The sequence below is a fragment of the Echiichthys vipera genome (genome assembly GCF_963691815.1).
Source record: "Echiichthys vipera genome assembly, chromosome: 11".
Classification (NCBI taxonomy): domain Eukaryota; kingdom Metazoa; phylum Chordata; class Actinopteri; order Perciformes; family Trachinidae; genus Echiichthys; species Echiichthys vipera.
The window spans coordinates 8,032,602-8,045,201 of NC_139836.1; the positions used below are offsets into that span (position 1 = coordinate 8,032,602).

A 12,600-nucleotide genomic window follows, 5' to 3' on the forward strand; every position below is an offset into this window, starting at 1 on the left:
AACTCTAAAGACGTCAAGGGCTGTAAAGAAGCAGCCATCAATTTTTAGAATAAATGCGTCTGCTCGTCATCATCCATGCAGGTGTGACACGTGCGGGGGCCGGGCAGCGGAGAATGTCAAAAAATATTGCGGGGGTGTTTGGAAGATGTAAAGATGTGTGGGGTGATGGAGGGATAAAGGGGAAGAATTATCAGGCGTGATGCTCCAACCTGTCAACAGAAGAGGAGTCAAGGCCAAACTACATTTGATCCTTGGAGGTGGCGGGGTCAGATCATGTGAGGAGGAGGAAGAAGAACAGGGGGTGACGCTCGTCCACCTCATCAGACACGTCCGCACACGCCTGGGGAAGATGGGTCCGGGGATGGGGGCTCGGTGAAGAGAAACACGGTTGGAGCCAGAGAAGTTAGAGCTGAGCTATATTTAACATTTCAAACATGTGGGCTTCATTTGGGTGGATGTGTGTGCGGCATACCTTCTCTGACAGCCAGCAAGTCAGTACTCGAGCTATCGTGTGTTTGACTGCACCCCGCAAGAGAATAAAAGGAGTTTCTTAAAGATTTCACTAATTGACTACGAATAAAAAACAATGAGTTGAATCTTTTTATCAGTAACTTAAAGTGACTGACTGGGAGGAATTTATGGGTTCTTTTACACATTTGCAGCTCCAAATGGTTCTTGCCTACAGCCTCTCTGTGATCCCACTTCACTTGCCTTTTGTCACCTCCTGGGCAGATTGTCATATAGACAAACAGGATGAACATATGGTTTCTAAATGACAGAGGAGCTGTCTAGCAGACCTTTGTGGTTATAGGAGCTTCACTCAAAGTTCAGAGCTTTAATGTAGCAGCAGACAAATAATACGTATGAATATCAACCTCATGGTGGCACTGGAGGGACAGTCATACAATCACCAACGGGAACCATGAAAATCTGTAAAAACTAGTACAACCGCATTGCTGTCGTATACCTTTGCCAGTCCGCCGACCTGTCAAGTTGCAGTTTACATCCAAACTGTCCAGATTTGCATTATATATGGAATGAAGACTTTAGGAACGGAATAAAAAGGTATCAAATGTATTTTTGGGTGAAATGTGTAGATGTTTTACACACATCTTCAACCCGGCAGAGTCATTTCTGAGTTATGGCGGTGAATAATAAACAGAAATATTAGGATGTTACAGTGAAGCTGAGCTTTGACCTTTTCAGTTCTGGCCAAACATCAGTTGTGAGGTTGCAGTGACCTTTGACCTTCACGATCTAATCACTTTAACTTTGAGTCCAAGTGGGCGTTTGTGCCACATTTGAAGAAAATCCCTCCAAAGGTTCCTGAGATATCTCCGAAATGTACATCCCTTCATCCTCGAGTCCAAGTGGACATTTATTCTATCTTCAGTATGTCGCATTCACAAGAATGGGACGGATGGACGGACAACCCGGAAACATAATGTCTCCACCACGGAGTGACTGATTTGGAAGAATTATCGATATTCGAACCAGATCAGGTGGTCTGGTGAAATCGCAAGTCCTTCTATTCATTTTTGAAAGAGGGTTGTCCTTTTTGAGGCGGTACAGTCCCGTTCAGTCAACAGTTAACATCCTGACTCTATCACTGCCACAAGAATGTTTTTAAAAAGCTATAAGAGTAAAAAAAAAAACTCAACACAAGCACTTAGCAACCCAAATGTTTGTGTAACAGCTGATTGTTTCCTGCAACAAGCTCCAGCACAATCGCACCGTCTCTTTTCTTTTTCTTGCTCTGTGCAACGAAGCTGCCTTCAAGTACAGTGGGAAATACTGAAATCATAACAATGGTCTGACGAAAAACAATAATTGTGAAATATAAAGTGCTACATTAGGGGGTTAAAGAACACAACAGGACGTCACACAACCGGGCCATTTAGGTGACACTCCCACTGCTGGACAACCCTGGGCCAATTTGCCGTATCTGCAGGAGTGTGTGTGAATGCAGCCTAAAAAGCACAGCCACGCATCCAGCAGCTGTTGAGATGTTTCTGGACCAAAGTGTTGGATCGATCCAACCAACCAATCGACAGTTTCATCCTCAGAGCCAGGCTGCTCGGGAGGCTGAAAACATCTGTTACAGTGAGGAGGTGTTCAACAGTCTAAGAAGTTCAGTCAGTAAGTAAAGGAGCAGCAGACAAACACATCAGGTACCCAACGACAACAAAATCCCCAAACAATATCTATTCAAAGTATACTGATGTACTAACATAACAACAGACACACAAACAGTAATAGACACAACGAATGAACAAATCCTCACACACAAGTGCTGTTATCTAAATGGTTAATGGAGCATTACAAGCTCAAGCGCACACACACACACACACACACACACACACACACACACACACACACACACACACACACACACACACACACACACACACACACACACACACACACACACACACACACACACACACACACACACACACACACACACACACACACACACACACACACACACACACACACACACACACACACACACACACACACACACACACACACACACACACACACACCTTTGACTTAAAGCACAGTCCATCCTCTCCAGCTGGAAGAATGACTGCATTAAGCACAATAGACTTGCTTGAACTGACAAAATGAAAAGCTTTTACATTCACCAAAGCTTTTATGTTTTACCATGTAAAAGCTTGTCTAAATAAATGTTGTGATGTTTTACATTCTGGGCGGGAGGGTGTCTTCTCTTGCACACATTGAGTGGACGCCCAGTTCTGTTCCCCGGAGAGCTTAACATGTGAGGAGAACAACAACTCACATTATCACAGATCATATTATCTCCTTGAGATTCCACTTTGCAGCTCTCCATTTACAAAACATCAACAGCTGTGTTTGTCGGCATGCCAGTTGATGCTGGAAGCAACATCTCAAAAAGTCACCACAGAGGTGGGCACTGATTTCCTTCTCCACCACCTCGACTCCCATGCTTTGATTTTATACACATTGCACTTTGCAATTGTGACACAAGAGCAACACGTTTTGTTAAATAGAGTACAAAAGTACAACATACAGTATAATGGTGTACAGATTTTTTTCAAATAGCACAGTAAAAACACTGACTTAGAAATACAGCTATGATCAGGCCCAAAAATCAAAACCTGAATAGTTACAAATAGTAGTAACAAATTTCCACTACTTTTTTGATCCATACTTGTAGGTTGAATGGATAACCCGGGAATATGTGCAAACCTGACCCAATTTTTTAGAAATTACAGCCTGAAACCAACAGAAACTAATTGGGTTATTATTATTGCTATTTTAGACCTCTCAAGCAAGCGGTGTTAAGACTTAAGCCGAAATAATACTTTCCGTGTGTTCGCTTCGTTTCTGCCTGACGTAAATGTCCTCATCCGCCCATGTGTGCAAGGGTCCGGGTAGACCGTCAGCTCAAAAAAAGAGTAACCGTACAGACAATACACATAGCCAGCGCCTACTGCGCCAGTTGTTCCACACTCTGGTCCAGTAAGTTGTGTCTGCACCAGTATGCACCTCTAACTGGGTTTGCCAATAGAACAAATACTGCAGAAGAAGAAAAGGATGGGTTAGGACAGTAAAGGCAGAACAAGGAGACCAGAGTGATAATGGAGGAAATCTGCCATCTTTAAAAGAATAAAAAGACTACGGCAGCAACCGTCACCATATGGATTGATCGGGAAATGCACAAGCATAGAATGCTGGACCGCGCAGAGCTCAATAACGTATGACTGAACCACGTGTGCATCCACGTGACCGGCACAAGTCTGCGGACAGTACAGGGTTGAAACGAGGAGTAAAAGGTTTGGAGTAGTATTGTGGCTGTGATGTAAAGGGTTAACTTTTGCAGCTAGGAAACTTCATTAGGTCTATGAATGTTCTCACAAGAACAGTGACACAAATGCAGGTAGTAAATGAACATGTACCAATAATATTTGTAGACTTCTCCATCTCAGGAATGTAAAAAACGCAGGCTGTAACCACAGTTTCCCATTCGCCTGCGAGGTTTACTCCCCAGCAAACAGCGAGTGCAGCTCAGATAAAAACAGCCACAATCTAATCAACCACTGCGACACAACACGGTACAAACAACAACGCAGAACCTCGCTGGAGAGACGACACTAGAGGCGTGTTTTGTCTCTGTGTGCAGAAACATAAAATCAAACAGATAGACAAAAAGTTTCTTATTTTTAGCCATACTTTCCTACATGGTGATACAGAAAATGGTCCCGTTGGACTCGCAGTAAAGAAATGATGTGAGATACAAGTTCATTTAAAAGATGTAGAAGCACCTGTGCAAACAAAAGTAAAAACACACACCCATGAATGTTTAGACTGCAGGTGTTTTGTCTTGGTGATTGTTCTATACTTAGAAGGAGTTCTGGTTCAGAGAAACGCTGTTGGAGAGGTTTATCGTGGCTGGGAGAGCAGGTGTGTGATCTTCTTGGATTTCACTCAATGTTCCCTGTGCTAATGTTTCATTTTAACCTTTATATAAGCATTCGGGCTGACTGGAAACACATTCTCATTGATAGTGAAGACACAAGGGAGGAGCTGCTGATAGGGAGAGCATTACACCCATTCTCATACTGCTGCTCTGCCGAGACTGTTGGACCAGTTAGGAGTTGAAATTGTTGCTCAAGGACAAGCAACTCTTATAATGGAAGGGAGTGATTAACTGATGTATAGTGTGTGTGTGTGTGTGTGTGTGTGTGTGTGTGTGTGTGTGTGTGTGTGTGTGTGTGTGTGTGTGTGTGTGTGTGTGTGTGTGTGAGTCTATGATGTACCTGAATATGTACATCTGTCATTGCGTTTACATGCAGCTTAAAAATTCGATTATATGCGGGTTAAGGGCATACTCCAGTTCATCAAACACCATGTAAATACTGTACTCTGGGTAAAATCGGAGCTTTCATGGACCTAGTTTTTTAACAGACCTAGATAACTCCTTCAGTAATTGAGTATTTTTGCATGTAAACAGCTTTCCTGAGTAACATAGTATCATAGATCGGGTTACGTGTTTGCACATTCTCCGTGGGTTATAACTCCCCACTCCGCGGGAATGGTTTTTTACCCGGAAATATAATAAATCAGGAAGCCAACGGCACCGAAACGACTACCAAGACGACCTGTTTCTGTCGTAATTCTGTCAAAAAGTCATTCATTTTCCCCCTGATTTCCAAGCTGTTTGTTTTGAAAAGCGTAAGAAAAAGCTGTATTCTGACCAGCTCTATGTTGGCTCTATACTGTACCTGAGGTTGAGTTACTCCCGTCATTTTCCCTTTCAACCCCTTTCATGTATACGTGGGGAACTACAATAATCCGATTATTCCCTTTACCAGGGAACGACCATATTTGGGTTGGTGCTGTGCATGTAAACGCAACGATTGTGTGTGTAGTACTGACACCCACCTTATGATGAAAGGCATGAAAGGAGCGAGTCCCAGAGGTGAAGAAGATCCATCCATGGGGGAGGGGTAGAGTCGACTGAGCACCAGCAGCAGCAGGAACAGACTGGGATGAAGCTTTACCTGACCACTGTCACTAAACACACGCGCACACACACAAACAACCAGTCAGATTTTAACAATGCAACACTGATGTGACCTGAATGACTACTATGCTGTAAATGTAGTGAGTGAAGCAGTATATGGCTTTACTTAGGCTTAACATTATCTGATCTTTTTCATCAAACATCAATATTGAACTATATTGTCTTTCTTTGATAAAGTTTCTATTTTGCAGCCAAATTATATTCTAAAATATGTTTCTGAAAACACTTTATGCAAGATATATGCAATACAGTAACCAAATCTTGATTCACTTTGTTTGAGCAGAGTTCTTGAGCAGTTATTGACAATGCGTCAGAGACTCCTCAGCTCCTCAGTGGGTCTAGCAGATGCCATTAGGAGCAAACAGAGGTAGAGCTTTATTACTTTTTTTTTTTTTTACACATTGTCTATCTCAATGCGCTGTCGGAATATAGTTATAGTAACAGCAAATAACCATTTATAGCTTTATTATAAAACGTTTTGGGGGGTTTTCCTTGTCTTCTTAAGTGTTCAGGATGCTTCATACGATGCAGTTCACAGGGCAGCAAGCTGGCATCCACATAGGGGATCGTTCATATCCGACCCTTGCAGATGATGACATTTACATCATGCGGCTTGAAGCGGAAGCGAAAAGTATCCAGCACACTTTATCTATTTGATAGCATATTATTTATCTATTTAAAGGAATAGTTAGGTTTGAATAGTTTAGTTTGACATTTTAGGAACTAGGAAGATTATTTTCATTGGCCCTACTTTGACAGTAGATAAAAGTAAGGGGAGAGAGAGAGAGAGAGAGAGAGAGAGAGAGAGAGAGAGAGAGAGAGAGAGAGAGAGAGAGAGAGAGAGAGAGAGAGAGAGAGAGAGAGAGAGAGAGAGAGAGAGAGAGAGAGAGAGAGAGAGAGAGAGAGAGAGAGAGAGAGAGAGAGAGAGAGAGAGAGAGAGAGAGAGAGAGAGAGAGAGAGGGATGACATGCAGCAAAGGGCTGTGAGCTGGAATCAAACCCTGCTGCATTTGAGAAATTGGCTTACATGGAGCGCATGCTCTACCCGGTGAGATAACGGGGTGTCCCCTTAACGTTTTTCTCGCTGAGTTAGAAGAGAAGATCGATACCACTCTCATGTCTGTACAACAAATATGAAGATAGAGCCAGCAGCCGAGTAGCTTAGCTTAGCCTAAAGACTGGAAGCAGAAGGAACAGCTAGCTAAAATAGATCCACCTACCAGCACGTTTAAAACTCAATAAATAAAGTGTTGTATCTTGTTTGTTTAATCCATTCAAGAATGCAAAAAATAACAAACTGTGGTTTTACTTGGTGTTATGTGATGTAACTAGTCTTAGATCCAGTTTTTACACTAAGCTAAGCTAGGTGCCTGCTAGCTTCATACTGTATTTAGTGTACAGATGGTGAGATCTTCTCAGCAAGGAAAGTGAGTGTATATCCCAAAGTAATCACATATAATCCCAATTCCGATCTCAAATATAACAGGCCAAAATTCTGCATATCTAAAACCACCCACGCTTACATACAGTCATCTCCTCATCCATTCTTGAGCTGAGCTTTTTCACCTCCCTCCTTTCCTCCATACAAATCTCATCACTGCCAGCTGAGTCAGAATGGAAACCGTCTGTCTCTGCCAGCGGTTACACGGTTTCACTCTGACACTCTCGCAGTGAAAGAAGAAGGGGGGAAAATGGAGAAAAAGACAACAACTCCCAACTACGGTACAAAGTAAGGAAACTGTTTGACTATCAGGTATCTAGTATGGAGAAGGGTCCTGTTTTGCCTTTGGAACGGTTTTACTCCTTGTCCTGCTATCCAGTCTGGCTCTTTGAGGCATGAACAAAGTGGAAATCAGCTCCCCAAAGGTTCAGCGAGTTTTATATGTAGGATTTTTATTTCATCCTGGTGTTAATAAAACCACTCAAACTTTAGCAGCATTACTTCAGCAGTGTGTCAGGTCAAAATATCTGATATATAAAATATCTATATATGGGAGAAATGCCCGATGTCAGCTGGGATCGGCTCCAGCCCCCCTGCAACGTTGATAGGGACAAGCGGTTGAAGATGGATGGATGGATGGATGGATAGATGGATGGATGGATAGGAGAAACATGGGAAAACAGTGTTTACAACATGTCCTCCGGGGCCTGTCATTAGTCATGAGGATCTCATCGAACAGAGAAAGAGAACAACAGACCCCCTGTGAAAACAACTTGTGCTTTTCATTACTTCATTCAAAAACACACACACACAGAACCATCCGCTGGGGCCGCCATAGAGGGTCAAGATGGGAAATGTAATAGCGGCCCAATTAGTAACTGGTCTAATGTGTTTAGTGTCACAGTTTAGTCGAGCGCAATGGGACAGGATGTGATGTCAGAGAGATGGGGGGCAGATAGAGGGGAATTGCAAACATATTGAGCCTTGTTGGGACACAGCTGGAGGCAGAAACACTTGACAGGATGAATGAGAGACTCCGTGGCATTTAGTGACATTTTAAAATTCCATGCTGAGCTCTTCCATGAATGTCTCGCCCTCACTCCCTAAACTCCTCAATCATCCCCAGTACCCGGGTGTTTGATGAAAGGTTATTTTTGTTTTACGTCTTTTAAACAGAGTGGAAACAGAACGCTGACCTTCAGTGTTTGTATTCTTCATTTGGAAAGGGGACACAGTAGCAGAGCCTCAAAAGAAGCTCTAAAGTCAACCAAAGCTTTAGTTTGCCATTTAGTTTGCCGTCAGACAAATAAATCAGTTGCTTTTATTTAGAATATTAGAGAAAAGTACTCCGAATATGATGTGAAAACTGTTTTCTTTGGAAGTTAAAGCAGAGGCAGATAAGACTGTTTGTAGTGCAACAAATCACCGCGCAGCACTTTAAAATGTGGGCACTGACCTGAAATAGTTTCAGAGATAAACCTGGTTAAGTTTGCTTCCCTGAGATAATAACATTAGGAATTTGAAATTTATGAACATTTTCTTACAAAGACGTCAGTCTCCTTAGCTGTAAGCCAACAGCTCCAACATATTCATGTCAAAACCAAATTTGGTGCATTTAAAAAGTGGCCAAATACAGATCCAGGTACATGGACAAGTGTATCCATCAAATTTTGGATCTGATCTGAAACCCGGGGCTAATTATTTTTCATATTGTGTGAAATGGAATTTTATTGGGAAAATTTTTTCCTGATCATATTTCATGGCTCATCTGATGTGTCTCCTTTGCTCTTTGTTGTCACGCAAATACTAGAAACAGCTGTCAACGCGTTGTTTAAACGCTCTGACCAATAAAATACAAGAGATCTTCTTTGGAGCGTCCATGTTGTTTCCACATTACGACTTAAAGCTCAGAAGAACGACTTCCTCACTCGGGAGACGACTCCATCCCAGGAGCGTGTGAACGCACCACTGGCCTTGGCTGAGGTCTGTGCTCTCTGAGTGCCATTCTAGTTTAAGTATTTGTTTGGGGAGAGCATTTGTGGAGAAAATATGGATAACATTGTAGATAACGTGCATACACGGACTCCAAAGCACAACCTTGTATTCGCAATTCCATTTCTATAATCCTTCCTATAGTGTGACCTATATTGGGAATGCACTTGTACTTTAACTCTCCCAAGACGGTCTCAAACCACTAACAGCAGCTCTCTGGCCTCCTGTCCTGTTGTGTATTGCTACAGTATGGTGTGGTTGGTCTGTTTGGGTGGCGCGATACGCTGAGATGATGTGGGAAGTCAGACAGCCGAGATCTGGTTCCGTGGGAAATTTGTAAATGTTTTAACAAGGGACGAGGGGAGTGAGGGGAATTGTGAAAGAGCAGGTCTGAAAGAGCATTCAATTAATTGGATCCATATTAAGATAAGGCCGCCCAGGGAGCTGTTGGACGACTCAGATGCTTTTAAAGAGGGAGTTTGAGCTGAGCTTACAAAGATAAGGCCTATGAACCTCCACACTGCAAAAAAAACAAAACTAAATCTCAACAAGACATCTACTTTATTCGGTTGTAACGTTTTACTCTTTGAGCAAACAGTCTGTCAGTGCATGTTCCCACAATCTAGTTTTAGGACTGATGAGAGGTTGCACTAACTTCACCTCTTCCTCCTTGCAAGCACAAAAGCGCCACTGCTTAATCAGCTTAAGAAAACAAAAAAGCTGTCTCGTATGGCTAGAAATGAAAGAAATATTAAACCTATAATGGGATCACTGGAGTGTGAAGAGCCATGGCAAGGGCTGGATGTGGAGTGTGCATGTGTGTGTGTGTGTGTGTGTGTGTGAATTAAGCAGGAGCACCTCACCTTTCGACTGTGACTGCAGCCTCCTCCAGCTGGTTCAGAAGGAACGGATAGAGAGCCGGAAAACGAGTGAAAAACTCTCTGCCCGTCATCCTGAGGGGAGAGACAGAAGGAAAATACATTTTAATCCATAATAAGGGCACAAGACATATACCCAAAGGGTAAACAGCCTGTTTCTCCAGTACACAGTCCTGAAACACTACTCTGTTTTTATTCTGATGCACACAAATTTAATATAATATTGTGTTTTGGGAATTTGGGGGCTCCATAGTTTTTGGTACTGTATGGTATGGCCATAGACCAGCATACCCATCGGAGTCTGTACTCTCAACTTCATCCAATCGTCCTCGCCTATGGGAGTCGGCATCTTGTCAGACTTTGACTCCGCCTCATTTTCTCTTACCAAAAAAGGGGGTTGATGTGACGTTGGGGGGAGACCTACTTGTGTCTAGTAAACTCACTTTGACATGGGAAATATGTGGGGAGCAGGAAATATTATTCCCAACTTTAAAACAGTCCTTTAAAGTTGTACTCCATAAGACTTGCGACACACGCACGGACACACGCACTGACGCACGCACATACACAACTATTACACTTCTGCCCTTACTACAAGCCTGACTCAGAAGATGGAATTTCCAATAACAAGTGAACGCAGCATAGCCGTTGGTGACGCTGTCAGCAGCATCACTAACGCGGCGGCTTATTTACATCTAGCCTGGGAATGTCGCCATAGACACGGATATTGGAATACTCTGCAAAAAGGCAACAAGTGCATTTGTTAGTGGGTCATATGATCAATAACAATTGTTTTAACTCACTCTTTGATAGAGAGGAACTTAAAAGACAATTAAATAGATGGAAATGAGTATAAGTTAAAAACAAAAAAGACTAGCTTGTATCTGGCGAAGAGTGTCTGGCAAACAGTAGATGCTGTAAGGTGAATTCATATATTAAAGAGAATGACTGACTACTGGCCATTTTGATTTTCACAACAAACCCATGTAGACACAAAGTGGTCATGGATGGGAGAGAGAGAGAGAAATCTGGTATGTAATGGGATATAAAAACATGGCAACAACAACGCCATTAGTATTAGAACAACAGCCTTGAGCAGGTATACTGAATAAAAATAAACACAGAATCTCTGCAGTGTAAAACTAATTGCCATCATGAATCACCGTCAACAGAGAGTAGACTTAATTAGGATTACTAGTGGATTTACTTTGAACCAACTTGAATTGCGGTCAATTAAATGACCTGATATATAGTCGTGATTAAATTCATATGTTCCAGACAAAAGTGTCATGGCAAAAAACAGCCAGGGGCAGAGGAGGAGAAATGATAGAGTGCCTATACTGATAAGGCATGGTCTTGTGCCTAATACTTTCCACCTAAACAAATCCAGCCTTTATGTTTGCTTACCCTCCTACAGCTCGAAATAAACTCTTACATTTGCGTGTATGCACGTATACTGGACCATGTGCTACGGTCACGTGCGTTTGTGCTTATGTATTCGCTCACACACACACACACAACTGTCAATAAAATGACTAACTCTATATTTAACGCTGGCGGTCTTGCTGCTGCAACCGCCATTCAGCCTCAGGGCCAATAAAGTTTTTTTTATTTAACTCTGCATGTCTAAATCAAGTCGCTCCTGAAGGGAAGAGGTCTGGTCTGCCAAGCACATGATCACAAGCCTGGAGAGATCGCATACTGCTTCAGTCACGACTGCCACTGGTCCTGGACTAACACACACATCAACACACGCATACACGCACACACACACACACACACACTCTGGACCTGGTTCAAGTTAGCAGCAGGCACTGTCATGGTAGAAAAAGTGAGTCATGTGTGTAGGTTTTTAAAAAAAAAAAACTTTCAACCTGGATGTGACACGCTCACCTCTTGTGACCTGACACATAAACAGATAAAGTGAGAGGATTACTGCAAAGCCGAAAATACAAATCTGAAAGTGTCCTTGAACGTTCATGGTCACTGCTTGGGTGTGAAAATACAGGGCTGTGAATATTATGCCCTCCTCTGCTCTCTTTAATGAGAGTCTATCAGTCTAACAAGACTCTGCCGCCTGGAGGACAAAGGTCAGAGGTTGTGCCGAGCAGATTAGCTGGGGTAAAAGAGGTAAGGGTCACAAAGGAGAAGAGGGGAGAGAGGAGGTGTAAATGAAAAGGCCTGGTCATGTCTGTGGACTCTCAGCTGTGAGTGCACTCGTGTAGGCTACATTACCTTCAAGGCAAACGACACAAAATCTGTATTGAAGATTACTTGTTGCATAAGATTTTTCAGGAAAGAATGAGAAAATTATTATACAAGTGCACATTCAAGTTCTGCACTAACGTACAATTTTGAGGTACTCGTGCTTTGGGTATTTCATGTTTATGTTACATGATTCCTTCACTAAACTACATTTCAGAGGAAAAATTTATGTTTTACGCCAAAACATTTTTTGACAGCTGTTTTCTGTCATCTTTTCATATAAAACAGTAAAAATGATAAATACATGTTTTTAATGGGGATCTTAGGCAATGTCCTCATTTTGTGTCCTGTATATATTATTATATATCAGTGGCAGGCACCATTTAGTACTTCATGACCAAGTTTTCTGATAACACTTGTACCGTACTTTACCTTGAGTAGGATTTGGAATACAGGACTTATTTTTTTAGTGCTGTGTTGTAGTGGCACTTATGTGTAGGATTTAGGGGG

At 42.3% G+C, this 12,600-nt stretch overlaps 1 protein-coding gene across 1 annotated transcript in view; it reads right to left on the reverse strand.

Annotated features, from left to right (window-relative positions):
- The window catches only part of thada (THADA armadillo repeat containing), a 109,747-nt gene that overhangs the window by 61,744 nt on the left and 35,403 nt on the right, over positions 1–12,600 (reverse strand). The window contains exons 27-28 of the mRNA XM_083922653.1: positions 9,871–9,960; positions 5,434–5,565 (exon numbers count right to left, since the gene is read on the reverse strand). Coding sequence (XP_083778779.1) covers positions 5,434–5,565; positions 9,871–9,960 — 222 coding nt within the window. The remainder of the gene's footprint in view (positions 1–5,433; positions 5,566–9,870; positions 9,961–12,600) is intronic.